The sequence below is a fragment of the Rattus rattus genome, chromosome 7 (genome assembly GCF_011064425.1).
Source record: "Rattus rattus isolate New Zealand chromosome 7, Rrattus_CSIRO_v1, whole genome shotgun sequence".
Lineage (NCBI taxonomy): Eukaryota > Metazoa > Chordata > Mammalia > Rodentia > Muridae > Rattus > Rattus rattus.
Genome location: NC_046160.1, coordinates 96,071,484 through 96,091,330, shown reverse-complemented (window position 1 = coordinate 96,091,330; position 19,847 = coordinate 96,071,484). Strand labels below are relative to the sequence as shown.

General features: G+C 41.8%; 1 protein-coding gene across 1 annotated transcript in view; it reads right to left on the bottom strand.

The window, feature by feature from the left end:
* Pcnx1 (pecanex 1) overlaps positions 1–19,847 on the bottom strand; it is a 134,174-nt gene that overhangs the window by 96,464 nt on the left and 17,863 nt on the right. Inside the window, 1 exon segment of the mRNA XM_032908069.1 lies at positions 6,146–6,354. Within this exon segment, the coding sequence (XP_032763960.1) occupies positions 6,146–6,354 (209 nt within the window).

Here is a 19,847-nt window from a genome sequence, read left to right as displayed (position 1 = left end):
CCACAAATACCAAGCAGTACATCCTAGGTGTGAAAAGTCGGACGTCTCAGACAACTGCCAGATGCCCAGGGCCAGAGTCACCCCAGATGAGGAACAACGATCTAGAATGAACACTGTCTGGTTCCTTGTCAGTACAGAGGCATGAGAAAGGAAGTATTCGAGAAACAAAAATGGACAATGCTAAAAAGGAAAAAAAAGGAAAGAGAGAGAGAGAAGCAACACCACTTTATTTTAAAAGTCCTCTAATAAAATGTCTGTCAGTCTGCCCTCCCTGCAAGTACACTGTAACACACTAATAAGCTCGGTAATAGCTTGCCCTATTACCGAGACTGGCCAGGTTTAGCAATGGAGAACACAGGACAAACCCTGTCAGGTAGAGCAATTTATAACTGTTCTTGAAGCACAGTGGTTTACTGCAGTCAGCAATGACCAAGTTCTGGAAACCTCTACTTTTATGCCTTAGTTTCCCCATCTGTTTAAAAAACAAAACACGAAACAAGAGTATAGAGAAAGACAGAGAAGCAGAAGTTGTCTAATATGAGTAGAGGAGGCATCACAAACTAGGTTTTGGATCATTAGTATCATATCAACTACTGAGGCCCAGGCTTTGGTCAAAACACTCTAACACTCTCATAACACTAAGTTTATAACTGTACTCTAGATTATAATTGTGCCAATAAAAACAGGAATAGTTTTTTTTAATGTCCCTAAGCAGAGTAGATCCCTCTTAGAAACCTTAGCCTGAAATCCAGCTCCATATAGATTAAATGGCGCTTTGGTTCATGGTATTAACAAGTATTACTGCTAACAGAAAATGTAGTCTGTCTCCAGAATATTATCACCCAAATCCTTAAATTCAACTTATCAACTTCCTCTTATAACAATTTAAAAATACAATACAAGCATTAAACATTCTACCTCTTTAAGATTTAAATAGTTTTGAATTGCTATGTCACACAAAAGAGGGCACTGAAAAACCAAAGGCTCCAGGAGACACACACAGTAAACTGATGCCCTACGCATGGTGCCACACACAGCGGCTGGCTCTAGATAGAAACTCTGTAGTCCTGACTGTTTCCCTCAGAACGGAATGCGAGACTCACCAGTGGGAGACTGAAAAAAGGAGACGCACAAACAAAAGCCTCAAGCAGAAATCTCAACAGCAACATCGAACAAAGAAGCAGCCCCAAACACCAGAAGTACATCTCCCCTCTGACCAACTATGCAGCTACTCGAATAGCCCAAAGCACTCAACATCCCAGGCCACAGATTCTTCCTCATCCATGTTCACTGATGTTCTCTTCACAATGGCAACCAATGTCCACCAACCAATGAATGGGTAATAAAAATGAGATACACAAAGAAACAATATTACTCGGTTACAAAGAATGAAATCATGAAATATATAACTAAATGTATGAACCTAGAAAAGATTGTACTGAATGAGAAAACTCAGACCCAGAAAGACAAACACTGCATATTCTCTCTCACTTGCAGTTCCTAGTTCCAAATCTTTGCATGTGAGTGTAGTTACCACCCCTCAGCAAAGAAGTTTCTCTTTATAGAGAAATGGAAACCACAACAGAAAACCAGAACTGGATGCAATGCCGAGATCAACTGATCCTGGGGAGCCCATCCTCAATGGATACTTCAACATCACAGCCCCTGCATCTGTGATGCAGGGAACAGCAAGGAAAAGAGGGCAGAAAGAATGTAGTAGGCAGAAACCAGTAAGTCAGCTATGAGACACTGAAATGGCTGCATGAACAAGACCTGAACAATGGTGGTCTCAATGACCATGCTAACTTGGAAGGGGGGACATCATAGAGAAAGAACTACAAGCAACTAATGACTGTTGGGAAAAAGAACATTAGCTTTTCCCAGGGATTAACTGTTGGATTCTAAGTGATCAGCCCTAAACTCAGACACACCAATAACAAAACTGACTCAGGCTGTATTTATGTATTGTATACATATACATATTCTGATATATATGAGACAATAATAAAGAAAAGGGAGAGGGCAATTTGAGAGGACAACATAGGAAGAGTTGGAGGTGGGTACCTGGGAGGACTTAGAGTAAGGAAAGGGAGGGAAGGATAGGAAGTGACATACTTCTATTTTAATTTAAAAATATTTTTAAAAAACGAAAAGATGAAGATGCACTCCAGTTCTATTTCAATTTAAGCAGGTGCTAAAAGCCACAGTCAATAAAACCCAGTTAAACAAGAAGTAGGGTAGAAAGAAAGAAAAAAAACTGCTATCGCATAGGAAAACAAATTACACAATGTACACCATTGGTAAGCAAGTTTAATAGATTTCTGGATACAATGAAAATGGCTACTTTTTTTTTTCTTGACCTGAGTGTTCTTTTTTTTCCCCATCTTTATTAACTTGGGTATTTCTTATTTACATTTCGATTGTTGAAAATGGCTACATTTAAGAGAGAAATAAGATAGCAAAAATTTAAAGCTTGAAGTAGAAAACTGAAATAATTTAATAAATTTATTTTTAAATGGAGAAATAAAAACCTAAAGGAATTTTGAAAGATAAAATAAATGAGAATTGAAGTACTATAAAGAAATATAGACTCCGAAGAAGAATCTATATTTTCAAAGCAATTCCCATAAAAAAAAAAAAAAAAAAAAAAGTCTGATTCAAAGAACAAAGAGCAGCCAAGATGTCTACAGTCCTCCTGACGTGAACAAGGCTGTCAGGAGCCAGACATAAAGCTTCTGCATTGCAGAACACGAGGCACAGGCAACTGGATCAGTACCACAGGAAGGACATCCAGGAACATGCTGCTGTGTATGGAATTCCATTTCTAAGAGAGGGAATACGGTGGCTGCCAACAAAAAGAGGCAATTATGGACTGAAATAATTGAGATAAAACCAAAACTCAAAAATAAAGTGTTAAAAAGTACAGAAGAGTATCAGATGCCTATACAGGGAATACTTTTGGAAGACACAAAACTGTCAATTAAATAATAATAATAATAATAATAATAACAACAACAACAACAACAGGAGCAGCAGCAGCAGTAATTACAATTTTAGTTTATTAAATCCAAGAATGGCTTAAAGATACAGCTCAGCAGATGACAACATTCATTCCTGGCATTTCTAAGTTCCTGGATTCGGTCCCCAGAATCAACAAAACAAAACCACGTAAATCTTAAGAAGTATAATAATTAAGCCAAATGTCATATACTTGCCTCTAAGCCCAGCACCCTGTGTTGGAGGCAGAAGGATCAAGAGCTCAAGGTCACCTTCACCTATGTTTCACGGACAGCCTTTGTAACTTAAGATCCCATCTCAAAACAACAACAAAATTTAACAATCCTAAGGAAATCTTAAGGAAAGAAAAATAGGAAAATCAGAGATGCCTTACCATATGTAATAAAACAGTGGCATAAATAAATGAACAATTTCTCTTAGTCAACAAGAAAGACAGCTTCACACGTCAGGAATGGGCAGTAGAAAGATGATGACTGGCGCCCCTGTGTGAGCAATGAGGAAGTAACCCAAGGCACAGTGAAGCTCAGGTCAGACTCCTCAACCCAAGGCACAGCAAAGCTCAGGTCAGACTCCTGAACGGCAAAGTGCTGTTCACCTTTTATTATGGTTTTACTCTGCAGCCGGGTTGAGCTCAAATTCACAGAAATCCTCCTGCCCCAGCCTACCGGGTGCTAGGATTACAGGTATGTACCACTATGTCTGGCTGAAAGTTAAATTTTTACCAGTATCAAATGTTCATATGACCATTAAACAACAAGGACTTTAAAAATTAACTGGTAAAAATCATTGTTGCAAATAGCTTGGAATTACCCAGTAAAATGAGCTCAGATACCCTAGGAAGCAGCTTGCATATGCTAGTTATACACAAGTGCGCCAGAAGACCCTCGAAACATCATCAGAGGAAAAAGCTTTACAAAAGTAACAAACTGAAGGAATGTGAAGGACTCTGAGGTTTATACTCTTGTATGATGAAAAATAAAATCTCGACTACAATCTTGAAGATTTTCTATTTCAAAGGTTTAATTTCTTAAAACTTAATATAATTGTCATCAAAATTCCAATGGAAAATATCTTGGCGAATAAGCAAGTACACATTACCAAAATGTATGCAATCAGAGTTAGCCAAGTGATAGATACCGAGGGTAGGACACTGAGGAGGACTCACACACATGTGTAAAAGAGTGTGCAGGAAATAAGGGACAGAACCCGACGTGGATACACTTGGTCTCCACAGCTGCATGCTCCGAATCCAGTGATTTACCCAACTGTAGATCAAAAGTGTTTAGAAAGAGAAAAAAATTTATGTCTGCACTAAATACGCGTAGATGTTTTTCTTCTTACTCCCTAAACAATAGATAACCCTGTGCATGTCAGTCACACTGTGTTCGGTGTCAGAAGTGACCTAGGGATTCACAGTAGACACAAGAAGGCAAGTAGCAGGTACATGCAGATGAGCCATTCCGTTCTGTAGACAGAGTTGAGTTTCTGTGGCTTACAGTGCACAAGTCAGCGTAGCCCTTCCAGTAATTATACTTCTGATAAGATTAAAACTCTAATAATTTAAAATAAGTACCATGGGTATCTTTCTCACAATAAAATTTAAATTTGAAATAATAATGTAACTAAAAATAGGAGGCTGGAGAGACAGCTAGAGGTAAGAGCACAGCTTGCAGGGAACCCCGATTTGGTTCCCAGCACCCACATGGCAGCTCACAACTGTGTGTAATTCCAGTTCCAGAGAAATGATGCCTTCCGGCTTCCAAAGGCACCATGCAGGCACAGGATGCACAGACATATATGTATACAATAAGTGAATAAATAATTCCTCTTAAAACAGAAATTAAATTACATTACATCTATACAATGCTGTTTATGTCATTAAAAATATCACAGTAAAATACTTCTACTACTTCAAATATTTACTGAGTAACTGTCAGTACCAAACACTAATCTAAGAGCTGAGAACAGTTTACAGGAAATCAAGGGCCCCAATTCAAAGAAGCTTGCAGATGCAAATGGATACTTAAAGAAAATAATGGCAGTCTGTGATTACCAAAGTGAGCAAAATTATTACAAGAGTAAAATGCTTGCTCAGCAAACCAATGAGGTAAGTGCACAACGGGTGAGGAGAAAGATATACACTAAGGCTTTCAGTGAGTGCGAGGCATACACTGATATGGTGTCTATTACTGTTCTGTCTGTCCTCACTATATCTGAAATCACCCATGTCATGCTGAGTTTGCTGGACGCAGACTCCAGTTCGAGGCCTTGGGTTATTACTCAGCCCCACAGCTGTATACCATGGATGATGGCAGCATCTCTTTAAGGACCAAATGAACTTCCACACATCCTGTCTCACAAGAAGTGTCTATGAGATTTACATTAGTGGTGTGCATCACTTTGTAAGAACTCAAGAAACTTGGCTCTATAGATAAATTACATCCTTCTGTCAAAAACGCAAAGTTGGTAGAGACAAGGAAACATGCTACAGAGTAACTAAGCAACAGAGGGATACTTGAAATATAAAATCAAAAGATATTTACAACAGGCTAAGTAGAAAATGCAGATTATATCAAATATGAAATGTGCTTAAGCTGTATATACATGTTAGTGCTGTATGTACTTTTCTTCCTTTTTCCAGAGAGAATCTCCGTATGAGACTAGGGCAGCATGGACCATGTGACCCTCCTGCTCTAATCTGCTAGGATGACAGGCTACATGCCACCCTGTCTGGCGTCTGCATGTGTAAACTGCTTTGATGCTGAGGTTTACAGGCCATGATAACTTTTTCTCAGTTACGATTTCCTGTGCCTCGGTCTTTGTGGACCTCTATGACAGAGCACTGTTGTCTTAAGTTGTTCAGGGATGAGGTCGTGAGTACTGATCCAGTCCTCCAAGCGTGCTAGTCACTGTCTGCTATTCTAAGACTACAGCTTGCAGTTAGCAATGTGCATTCACTGGCAGACTAACGCTGCCTCAAACCTTAACAAGGAAACAGTCAGGACAGCAAACAAATCCCTGCCCACATACTGTGACCTACGTCCTACACTCATCTCCTCACCTCAGACACAGTATAGATACTGTCACTTACATCTACAGGGCAAGCCACACCTACAAGGTCTCTTACCTAGGACCATTGCTGTCTTTCCTCCTTGTTGAACAGTTGCCTTGTTCAGCCTTGGCGCGCTGGTCTGTGAACTCATTTGCACTTCTATCCACCACTTCTCCAGCATCCAATGCTCTGTGTAGGCGATAGTTGACCATCTTCAGAACAATGAAAACAGCAGCTACCACAGGACAATAAACTGCTACTATAATCATCGAAGAAGGAAGGGCCTTTAAGAGAAAGGAAATATATATATATATTTTAGAATAGTTTACATTTTACTCCACTCTAGAAATCTGTCCCTAACTAAGTTATGCAAGAAGCAACTGTACCAATACTAGGCTGCACCACCCACAACAGAGGCCAAACATGTGGCTGCTGCACACCTCAAATATGGTTTAGTTAAGACTACGCATGGAAAGAATATGTAATATGTCAATTCTTCTTTTGACTGCTGGTGGAAATAACAATTGAACTGGACTGGTTAAAAAATTATTGAAAATAACTTCACTACTATGACTACTACAAAATTTAAAAAAAATCAACTGTGTAGGGCACGCAAAGCCTGTAGCAAAAAAAAAAAAAGGCCTGTGTTCCAAACTGAACTAAGGTATCACATCACTCTGTATCTCTGTATGTGAGATGTGAGCGGCGAGCAAGTCATGGTTGTGACGCAAATACAGTCCCTGTTTATACTCCATATAGAAGACAGACAGACATACAGACAGATAGAGTGAGTGAGTGACGGGGGAGAGCCTCTAATATAAACACAGAGATAGAAACATAGAAAGTGATATAAACACTCAGAAACAGAGACACACACACAAAGACTAGCTGAACATTGGGCGAATTTGCAAAAGGTCCAATTCCTGATAGGATACTGAAATACACTCATTTGAGAGACTTAGTCAAGATTGCCCACCTTAACAATTCTTACCATTAAAGGCTGTCACATAGCTATCTCACCGCATGTCATACATAGAGCACACACCAGCTCCATTTCCAAACAGTCACTGCGGAATAGGTCAGCCCCATCCTGACCTGGCAGTCCATACTAAGCTCTAAAGTGGCTGACTACATCAGGGGACAGAGGGAACTAGCCAGCACTGAGGTCAGACAAATCCCACAGAAATGCTCACAAACAAATGGAATTTGAATCGTTAAGATTAGCGACACTCAAAACTCATCTAAATAAATGCCAATCTTCACACCCCAAAATACTGCTAAGAACAGTGTAAACGAAGCTGCTAAAGGTGAGGGCCTGACTAAAGAAAACACACTAGTCACAGAAAGGCCGACGTGAGTTTTGCATTAAGAAATTCAAAGTGATCCTTCACACTGGAAGTCGTGTTAGGTCAATGACAACTGTTTTTTTCTACTCAAATTACAAAACTGCTCATTTATTTTTGCATCCTGAAGCCCTACCCGTGTCAGTCCCAAGCCTTCCAGGGACAGAGGCAGCCACCCTCTAAGCTTCACTTAAGCTCCTAAAGTGGGTGGAGGTGCAGACATACTGGGCCGATGCGCACAGCAGTGAACCTCCCTTTCCTCCACTCGCTTTGCTGCCTGGGAAACTCTCTGATCCCTGGACAGCTGGCCACATTAGCTGAAGTCTTAAGCGACCATCAATCTTGTCTACAATTTTGACTCACTAGACTACCAGAAAATTACAAATGCTGTCTGCTTTACAGGGCAAACACCTAAACCAAGCACACACAAACCAACTGTAAAGGTTTTTATGGATTATACTGTAAAAAGGTAAGAGAAACTGTATTTGCATGTGTGTGTGTGGTGCATATGTTGAGTATCCACATGTGTGCCAGTGCACATGTGTGCATGCATGTGCAGGCCAGAGGGGTCTTCCTAAGTCACTTTTTACCTTACTTTTCAGGACAAGGTCTCTCCCTGAACCTGGAGCTCAGTGACAGACTGGCTGACCAACAGGCTCCAGGGACCCATGTGTCTCTGCTGGTCCTCCCCTGGTGGAGGTAACACCCCCAGCTTGAGCACTGGGGAATCCAAACACAACTCCTCAGGCTCATACAGCAGGCACATTATGGACTTGGCTATCTCTTCAGCTCCCTGTTTGAAGACTGAATTATAATAGATATACATACTATGTTCTCAGGAAGAATCCCTCAGAAGTCTAATTAGCAATAAGCATCAAGTCCAGGGAAACTAGGCTCTCTGTAAGAAAAAGTAATGTGCAAGCTATAATTTCTTATTCTCGTGTTTACAGTATGGTTTGTGTGTTGTCTGACATAGCAGATTCTATCCATTTTCATCTTGGTGGAAGGTAACTACTGAGGTCACCACAGTTCTGCCCTACAGCCTCAACTTCAAGTTACAGTATTTTACTGTGAGTGTTTCCTAAGCTAACAACAAAGTCACTGGTGTAACTGATTGAGCATAGGCGCTGTTCCTGGGTGGTAAAGCTCAGTCTGCCCTACTGTCGTAGGAGCCGGTCCACAGGTGTAAACGGCTGCACAGAAAACTGACTTTCTCTTTAGGAAACGATAAGCAGTGGACAGCAGAGGTGAAAGGTAGCAGCGGCTGGCGCCTACTAGTGGACAGACAAGGTCCTTATCAACACCCATAAAGGTCACAGCTGACTGACTGCCCAGGACAAAGGCCTGAGGTACCATCAAAGCTCTAAGCAGCTCTGCGCCATCTCAGACAGTGGGTCTTAACGACTGTCTGTTTCACACGGTACAAACCTGCAAGGGAAGAGAGTGACAGAAGGCAAGCTGGGGGGGTGCCTTCCCCGCCATGTTAATTAGTTGGTTTTGCGATCCCTGAGATCTGTTATTGTACAGTAATGCTCAGGTATGCAAAGCAGTGCTAGCAGAACCAGCAGTGTGGTTTAAGGTAACAGAACAGCAGGTACATCACTGGCATGCCTCTTAAAGGCTGGAGGGACAGAAATACGTACTAAACCACAGCTCAACACCATCTGACCTAAACAATGGCAACTCTACAAAACAAAAACAAAAAAAACCATTCTCAATGTCTGAGAGACAAAAGGAGGATCAGGGATCTGAGGGCAGCCCTGACAACGCGGCCGGACAGTGGACGTGGCTGGTGGAAAGAGCGAAGGCTTCAGCCCACGAGAATACTATGACAATTTCTCAGAGTTAAAATGGGACAAGGTGGCTCAGGAGGAAAAGATGCTTGCTGTGTGAACACAGTGACTTGAGTTCAACCTCTGAACCCATGAAAGATGCTGTCCTCTGACTTCTGCATGTGCACCCCATGCAACCATCATATACATGCGCACCTATATAAAATGATGCTTTTCAGGAAGTTAAAAATTGATACACTCAAAAGAACTGAAAAAGGATCTCAAAGAGGTATCCCACACACGTGTACTTAGCGACATCATTTACATTTATTTGTGTACAAACAACCCACATGTCTATCAGTGGATGAATGATAACATGTATATTCACACAGTGAAAGGGTACTCTGCATCAAAAAGCAAAGAAATTCTGTCATACACAACACTCGTGAGCCTTGAGAACATTCTGCTAAGTGAAATAAGACAATATCAAAATAAAGATATTTTTATGAATTCACGTACATGAGGTATCTAAACAACCAAACTCACCAAACAAGAAGTAGAATAGCAGTTATGTAAGGGTGGCGACAAGGGTGGTAGAGGAAAAAGGTGTTGCCTAATACCTGGAAGATGAGGAAATGCTGGACATCTATTGTGCAATCTTTAACACCACTGAATAGCAGTCTACTCATGCATGGGGAGACAACACATTGCATAGCTCCCAGATGTAAACAGCACCAAACCCAAACCATATGCACATGTGCTTTCCTACACAGACGAGAGATTTACCTTATAAACCAGGCACAGGATGAGGTTAACAGTCAGCATGTGCATTTTAAGAACTTTCAGCTTTTCACCTTCAAAAAGCAACTTACACCGTCCCTCCAGTTTATCTGAGTCACCACCACTACTACACTGGAGCTCTGGGCCGTCTTAGGATTACTAGTGCTGTGAAAAGACACCATGACCAAAAAGCAAGTTGAGAAGAAAAGGCTTTATCTGACTTACACCTCCTCAATACTGTTCATCACTGAAGGACAGGAAGGTAGGACAGGAACTCCAAACAGGGCAGGAACCTGGAGACAGGAGCCGATGGCAGAGGCTTACTGGCTTGTTCATCCTGCTTTCTTATAGCACCCAGGAGCACCAGCTCAGGACAGCACCACCCACGAAGGGCTGGGCCCGCCCACATCAGTCACTCATTAAGAGAATGCCCTACGGCTGGATCTTACGGGGCATCTTCCCCACTGAGGTTCCCCCCTTTCAGATGACTCAGCTTGTGTCAAGTTAACATAGAACTAGACGGGGCAGGCTTATTAGTTAAAACAGAAGGCACTGAACACACTGTGGCATTCTAGCCACAGTGGGGTGGAAACCAAGACCAACACAGACTGACTGGTGAGCACAGTATACAGTGATATACATGTGCAAAACGATGATGCCCTTCCCAGGCACAATGGCACCTACTCACAACAGTGCTTCACTGGAAAGCTAGTTCTGCAGTTCCTCATTCAATATTTTCAGACAGTTGTTGACATCTAGACCTGAAATGGTAGTGAATCTATGGTACTATACACTCAAAAGATGGCTCCCATTTCTTTTACAAGATAAGGAGGCCAAGTCTTCAACACTCTGGGTGGTATCCAAGCTTCCAGGGAACCCAGGTAGCAAGGTGGCCGTGAGGAGCCTTGGGCTCTGCGGCCATGTGGAGGGGCCAGGCTGCTGCTGCTGCTGCTCCTCCCAGGTCATCTCAGCAGCACCCCAGGAGCCCCTGCAAGGACACCAGTGCATTAACATTTGCACTGGAGGAGCTGTTCTGGTTAAAATCAAGTTACTTCATGAAAAGAAGGCAAGCTGGAGAACGAGTCAGAGCAGAGCCTGGCAGGCCCTGTACCTAGGGGACCACTGTCCTGCACAACCCTTGATCAAGAGCCCCACACCCACAGGCCTGCCTAGGTCACTCTGGCTTCAGTCACTGCCCTGACACCTGTCCAGAGAAACAGGAGCAGGGTGAGTGAAGTCAAGGGTAATGTCCCTTCTCTGCCAATTTAACTATGCTTCTATCGCTCCTGATCCTGAGAGGCACAAAGGAAGCCATTGCAAGTTGTATCAATTTCCTTCCACACTGGTTGTCTGACTATCATAAAGGTAGAGACTGACTGCTGGCATGTAGTTTAAGTTCTCTAGTCCTAAGGATGACACTGAGGGACACAATTCATTAGAACTGTTTAATGTACTCGAAGAATGTCTACATTCTTTTGGCTAGAACAGGAAAAATACAGTAATAGCCAGTTTGCTTGTTATGTAAATGTAGACACACATCAAAGACAGGAAGGAAGTTTTGTTTCCCATACATGAAAGAGAAAAAGTTTTCACTCCCACAAGAATCAATGGGTGCAGCATACAACGTGCAGGAAGGTCTTCATACCCTGAGAACATCTTTTTACATAGGATGTTACACTTCGGTTCAGCCAAGACGTTTGGAACTGTGAAGATTACAACCAAGAGTCTGCCAACTCCCGCCAAAACACCATTGTGGGGGCAAAGGAGTGGCCTCACAAAAGGATCTTCAGAAAGAGGGTCATGGCTGCAGTCAGGCCTGAGAGATCATGTTCATTCAGACTGTGGGTGTTCTACAGAAAAGAATGTGACCTCCATGGTATCCAGTATGCAGCGGTGAGCACGCAGGTCTGGGGCATGCAAAGTTAGTCTTTATACTTGGAAACAAACTTATCTTCTAAATGAGTATCGCTGTCAGATTTGCATTTTGTTCCACCATTCACAGATGCTGATTTGACTGCTGAAGAGAAAAACTTGACTGTTTGGAGATAACTGTTAGTCTGATTCCTGTAGGGGTTTTTTTTTATTGATTTGTTTTAATAGGTAGATTATTTGCCAAAATTTCAACTATATGCCAAGTGGAAACCAGGGGACATTGATCATTAGTGTAATAGAGTATTTTTCTTCATGTACTAAATTGTGCTGCATATACAGAAATATGGTACATTTTGCAACTTAGGAAAGGAAAGGAAGACAGGGAGGAGGGCTCTGGCCTTACATGCGAGTCCCTGTCTGGGCTTACATGCGAGTCCCTGTCTGGGTATATGCGGTAGAGAGAAAATGAGGACACCTGACATCAACATATTCCTTCACACACACACACACACACACACACACACACACACACACACACACACACACACACAGCGTAGAGAGAAAATGAGGACACCTGACATCAACATATTCCTTCACACACACACACACACACACACACACACACACACACACACACACACACACACACACACACACACACACACCAAAGCCAAAGCCAAAGCCAAAGAGAGACAGACAGGAGGGAGGTAAACCGATGAATATTTTGTTCTATCCTTTCTCCAATGAGCAAAGAAAAGAAAGAAATGCTTAGAACCAGGAGCTGAGACAGAGCCACTCACAATATAATGCACACTTTCTAAGATATTCCTGACATTCGGAAACTTGGAGAAGCCAGTTGGCATCACAGAAATGTCCAGAGTAGCACTACTAGTTGTGATATACCCTTATATTCCAGTTCCAAACATCAAGCGAGTGACTCTCCCCCAGGCCCGGCACACTGCGTGGTGAAGTCAGCTTCTGGATGAGAGGCAGCAGCTCCTTCTGAACCGAAGCAGAGATGTGTGCTTACTGCCCATGTGCACCTCTCCTCAGTGCATTTCCAGGCACTCTCCACTCTCCACCCACTGACAGGACTTCAGTGCCCCTCTGCCAACCTATGTCGGAGGGATAACAAACATCTAAGCTGCTGTGTGTGGTGTGCATTTCCAAGTGCTTTATGTACCAGCAACTCAATTAACCCTTGGCCAGTTCTTGAGGTTGTCTCTACTAGTCCCCTATTTTACAGACAGAAAAGCTGAGGTACAAAGAAGTTAGTTGTTTGATCTCAGGACATTAAAAGGTAATTTGGCTCTAGAGTCAAGAGTCAGCATTAAAAAAAAGTTTTTAAAACATCTTACTGACAGTAACTGTCCATTTTTTGTGGATCACAGTGCAACATTTAGATATATTTACATACTATGCACTGATCAACTCAAGAAATTTATGTTATTCACTATCTCAAACACCACTTCTTTGTGGTGAAAGTATTCAAAATCCTCTCCTCTGGCTAATTTCTGTCATATGGTACAATACAGTTAACCACAGGCAGCCTCAGAACACTCCCACATACTCCTTTCTAGTTGTGACCATCAGCAGACTGCGTGTGTGTGTGTGTGTGTGTGTGTGTGTGTGTGTGTGTGTGTGTGTGTGTGTGTGTGTGTAAAGCCCCAGAAGTAAAGAAGTAATTTCTATCTCCAGATGACCTGCTAGAATGCTCACTCTGCTGTCATCAACAAGAATGGCTGCAGGCTGGTATTCAAGCACAATGTGTTACAGTGAACCTCCTACAGTCAATGAAATGTGGATTTCATATGAGCTTCATGTCACAAAATAGCACTTTGGATTCTTTTCAACCATGCAACAAGGTTAAGAACTAGCTGGGCACGGTGGCGTTTAGGAAGAGGAAGAAAGCCTGCCTGAACCACATGTACCTGGAGACTCCCGGGTAGCATGGTCTGTTCCCTTCTCTGACCAACAGAGACCCCGAGCAGCGCGCGCACCAGCACTCCTCCCTGACCTGCTGAATATAAACCCCGAGCTTCCATAACACCAGTTCCACCCAACTGCATAGCAAAGCAGCTGCCGGGAACTGCTCTTCTGTGATGGACGAGTGCTCCTAAAGAGAAGGCACGCTTACCCTGTCCCGTGACAGCAAAACTCTGTAGAGCTTATCTTGGTTAGTCTCTGGGTGAAGGACTTTCAGTAATTTTGGGAGGTAATTATAAAACATTTCCTGGCCAGAGTACTCAGCATATCTACAGAAAGCTGTAATTACAGACATGCCTCTCTTCTGGTATCTTCCCCTTCAATGGGAAGATTTATCAATGTATACCAGAAAACACTGCCTTGGTATTCTTTTTTTTTTTTTTTTTTTCGGAGTTGGGGACCGAACCCAGGGCCTTGCGCATGCTAGGCAAGCACTCTACCGCTGAGCTAAATCCCCAACCCCCTTGGTATTCTTGAGTATGACCAGCTCCCCAGAATCACTAAAAGGTCCCATGCCCTGTATCACTACTTAACCGTTTTTAAACAGACAATGAGCAAGGGATAGAAACAATACAACAAAAGAAAATGAAAAAAATAGATAAAAACACGAAGACCAAGTTTTATCTCCTAAAAAAATAATGTATAAGAGATTATATTATGAAGTTAAAAAAAGAACATTAATGTTAGCTTTTCAAAATAAATATTCCAAAGTTCACATTTCTCTTCTCCCTTAACTAGATATTGTTCTTGGCATGTTTAACTGTAACTTGCAAGCTGATAAATAAAACGGACACAGCCTAGGCTGCACTTTATTGTCTTGTGACACATTGTATGTAGTATCTGCTATAAAAAGTTAATGAATACTGTTGCCTCTAGATTCAAAAATACTAGATCAACCCAGATTATTCCTGTTAAGTCCATACATTTTTGTGAGACCCCTGGCTATGACCAGCCAAAGGCCACTGTGTCTGTGATGGTATCTACACCATCACTAGAATATCTGAAAATGAAAACTCAACTTTTTTTCTTGGCTTTAAAGTTCTGTCAGTTTTGCCAACCTCTTGTAGAAAGAGGAATAAAAGTTAAAAATTCACCATGCCTGGCCTGTTAAGGCCAGCTAGAGGATCACAAACTCAAGGCCTGTCTAGACTACTGTGAGATCATGACCAGCTCAAACCACCCAGTGAGATCCTTTCTCGAGTCAAGAGAACTGGAACGCAGTGTATTAGTAGTGTTTGTCCAGCACAGTCCCCCGAAACAGCACTGTCACAAACTCATATGCTCAAACAAGTGGGCACTTAGCTGTGTCTTCTACTTTTTCCTGGGCACCTAGAACTGTGCTGGGCGGGAAGAATCCTGTGCTCCATCTACTGCGTGCCTGGAGCTATGCGGCTGGGGGAGGTGTATGCCACCACTGTGTCACTTTCGACTCACTCACAAGAAGGGCAGAAAAGAGAAGCCTGCAATGTGTGCAACTCAGGTTCACAGCTAGACCACCTCTGGTCCTGGTTAAAGGAAAGACTGTTGGAGGGAGGCTCAGGAAACATCGCCTGCAAAGGTAGAAAACAAGACGAGAGGGAGCTGAGGTAAGACGTTTTCAAGGGGCCTTCCAACCGTCACACATATGCTGCCTCCAAGGGACGGAGAAAAGGTCCTGAGAGCAGCAGGCGTGACCCTGGGGACCTGGCCCTCTTGCCAGCCTCTCTTCTGGGGGTTGAGTAAAGCATTCTAGTTAGATGTTTTCCTCCAACCATGACACTACACAGGCAAAAGACAAACACTGGCCCAATGTTGAGGTTCAAGCATACTTTGCCATAAGGGAAAATGGTCTAAGTCAAACCACACAATAGGTCAGATTAACATCAGAGACAGGCCTGGCTAGGAAATTCTAAAGAACTTAGAAAACATCTTCCATAAAGGCAACAAATTAACAAATAGTTTTAATTCTCAATTTTTTCTCTAATTCAAATGAATTATTAGGAGTACCAGCTACTATCTTATGTTTGTACCCCATACTTATGCTACTCCATAAAATATTTATATCTCTAGCTGCAGATTAGAAGGTGGGACATTTGGCAGATGCATTGGCACTCTGAGAGAAAAGTCAAAGGCTTAAAGATAGAAACAAAAGAGAAGTAGATAAATTACCTAACTGAAATTGAGAATGCTAGTCATTATTCCAATCTTGATAGCCATGATAGCTTCTTGTATCTTCTCAAAGAAAGATTTTGGAGATACAAGAAAAAGAGAAATGTGAAAAATGGAAACAAGTCTAAGAAGAAAAGTTAGAAAAAAGTACAAATAAAAATGAAGAAGATACTAAGATAGTAGAGATACAAGGAAAAGAGAAATATGAATGACGATGACAGGCCTTAGAAGAAAAATTAGAAAAATTATAAATAAAATTGAGGAAGATACTAGAGATAGAGGGAACAAGGCCAGAGCCGTTTGAACCACCATTTAATAAATATCAGGAAAGTCAGCCAAAGGTTGTTAGAAAACCAATATTAGCTTATCCGATTACTGTACAACGAATGTCAGCAGATGCTGGAAACCTAGAGTATGAAGAATGTGGATGGCATCCTGTAGATACACATGCCAGATTCAAAAAACTATTCAAAAAGCAGATGTTAAATTCTTGGGTGATTCAAAGTAGACTAATCCCCCAGACTGGAACAATGAAAAGAGCAACATTAACCTGGTCCACAGTCACAATGGCGTTCACCGTGGAGAGAAGAGGACTGAGAGATGAACAGAAAACGGGCTAGAGGTATCAATAATTCTCAAGATCAGCTATTAGGTGAGGGTCTCCATGCTGAGGTACAGATGCAAGTGATATGTGACGAAGCCACCTCGGCATGTGGCAGCTTTAACGACTGGGACAAGACTGAAGAAACAGGAGAAAGACGAACTATTTGCTCAGATTATTCAAAAGAAACATTCACCAACTTTTTATCAAGACTGAGCGCAGGTGTAAATAGAAGGAATTTATAGATCCAGAAGCTATGAAAGCAGTAACTGAATCTTTAACTTTTAAAAATGCAAATGCTAGGGCTGGAGAGATGGCTCAGCGGTTAAGAGCATTGACTGCTCGCTCTTCCAGGGGTCCAGAGTTCAAATCCCAGCAACCACATGGTGGCTCACAACCATCTGTAATGGGATCTCATGCCCTCTACTGGTGCGTGTGAAGACATCATGACAATGTACTCACATACATAAAAGAAATAAATAAATCTTAATAAAAATGCTAATGCTGAGTGCAAGAGGATCATCGGGCCTTATAGGTAAGATGGGCACAACTGATGGGCGGATTAGAAATATGACTGATAACAGATCTCATCATTTGACTTTAATAGAGAAATGAGAGCTAAAGGTTTTGAGAAAAACCCAAACTCTCAAATGTCTTAACTGTGGTGAACAAGGTCATTTAACAAAGAATTATAGAAAGAACCTAAGTAATTTTGAGAGCAGGCCTATGCCTTCTGGAATATGTAGAAGGTGAAACCAGGGCCAACACTGGGTTAATGAAAGTTGATCAACAAGAAAGAGAAAGGATAACCCCTTGTTGGGAAACACCCGGGGGGGGGTCCTTTTTCAGCCCCCACTATCAAATCCAGATCAGCCGTCTTAGGTCATCAGAGGAACTCATCTGCAAAACACTTAAGCAATACTGCCCTGAAAACAGACACCAAAACACCAGCTATCAAAAGTAAGAGCAGTTTCTACTGATAAAACAAAAACCCAGAAGGGACCTAGAAACAAGTATTTTGGCAAACTTCTATAGATGATCAGAGACCAAAACTAAAGTTATTTATAAGTAATAATGAAAATGAAGGTTTAGTAGACACTGGAGCAGATATAACCATAATCTAACCAAAATCTTGGCCTCCAAATTGGCCTCTTCGAGAGGTTAAAACCCACAACTGGATTAACTACTCAAGAGCTAAGTAATTTATTTCAAACCGTACAAGGTAATAAGACTTAAATAGTCCAAGAAAATTATCAGCTGAGGCTGATAATGAATTGGCTCTGGTAGAAAGGAAATTACGAGATGCACATGAGGTGCCTTCAGATTCGAAGAGGACCTCTATCTTATTTCTCTACTCTTCTTTAAGGGATTGTGCCTGTGTAATTCTTAAAAAAATACAATGTTAAGTTGTAGTCCTTTTGAAAGCTGCTATTACAAACTGTGAAGGATAATGAAGAAATTGAAGTTAGTAGTTAGTCAACCAACTTATGGTCATTTTGGATGACCATAGTCATCTAAATTCAATTACAAATCTAATTTAGTTACAAAAATATGCTTCCTAGGTTGAACAAATAGTAAATAGCTAGAAACAGCAATTCAGATACACTATAGATAGATGATGGTCTTTAAAAACCTCACAGATCTATAGACTATGGCATTTAAAGATGTTTTATAAAGGCTTGCTCTTTGGACAGTGAGACACATCAGCGGCTGACAGCAACCCCATCCCACTTCAAAGGACATGATGAAAGGAGGAGGAGAAACCCTGCGAGCGGGGACTGGGAGGAGGGCCAACATTTGGGGTGTAAATAAAAAAATTAAGTAATAATAAAAGATGAGCATCGAAGAACCTCCATATGAAGTTTGCTTCAAAAGTGGCAAGCTAGCCACTGGGCAAGGAACTGCTGCTATTTCAACTGATGACAGCACGCTGTCCACTCTGTGGACAAGCAGGATTCAGAAGAAGTCGGCTGCGGGGCTTTGCAAGGCCAAAATAAGCAGACTTTCATAATTCCTCCTTCACAGAAAAGTCTGTCAAATGTTTTGGCGAGAAGGCTGAAGATGATGTCCCAACAACTCAAAAAGATTTGAGGGAAGGGCCTGTGGAGGCGGCCAGTCCTTCCTGTCATTTCTACAGTCCTGGGAGTGGCTGGCCTGCACTGCCTCCTGCATGCTCGGGTCTCCAATGGGAGTGAGGACAAGACAGAAAAAATCTCATCTTCTTTGAAGTAGAATGGGGTTACTGTGAGGAGCCTTTACTAATAAAACATCTTTAACATACTGTTAGTCTCACATACAAGCTGGAGTTGTTTAGGATTTAGGAAAATGTTCTTAGGTCAAAAGTAGTTGAAAGTAGGTTGATAAATGTCTGAACTCACCTAGATAACAGAGCACTTTCTCCAAAGTTGCCAAATGCGTATGGGTGGATACTGTGAATGTATTCTCACCTGACAGTTTTCATAATTGTTCTTATTGTACAGTTTATTCATGCTGGAGAAAGAAACCCTCCAACATGGATATTGGACCAAAAGGGGGAGATGTAGGGATCTTTTGTGTACTGTGTGGAAGGAAGCATCACCTGCCAATAAAAATCTAATGGTCTATTAGTGACTGGCAGGGCTAGAAGGGGAGACATTTGGCAGAGAGATCAGAAATCTGTGAGTAGTCAGAGGTGAAAAGATTTGCCCTGGACTCTGAGGAAACTGGACACATGAAACTGAGGAGAGGTAAGTACCTTGTGGCAAAGAATAGTTTAAATGGGTTATATAAGTTACAGGCACCCAAGCTTAAGGCCTGGGCATTTATTCATAAATAAGCCTGAGTTGTTATCTGGAAACTTGGGCGCAGATAAAAAAGCCCAAGGTTATGGTATATGATGCAGTCTTACAGTATACAAACATTACAATACTTCATATAGGGGAAAGGGTGCTGGGCACAGAAAGGTCCTGGAACCAATCCCATAAGAATACCAAGGGACAACTGTGTGGTTAATATGACAGATGAGAATACCAAGGGACAACTGTGTGGTTAACATGACAGATGAGAAGTAAAATTCTGCAAGATCATAGCTAGAGGGCGGAGAGTGGAACACTTTTTTCACAGCACATCTTCTCCTGTTTCCAAAACTATCTTTAAATTATTACAGAGAACAAAGAACAATAAATAACTTGCGAGTATTTCCAAAGGCCTCCAAACAATTCCAATCTAAAAAGGTTTGTCAAAGGCTGCAGCACCACATTGTGGGATCCTTTTTCAAGATCGACTATCACTAAGAA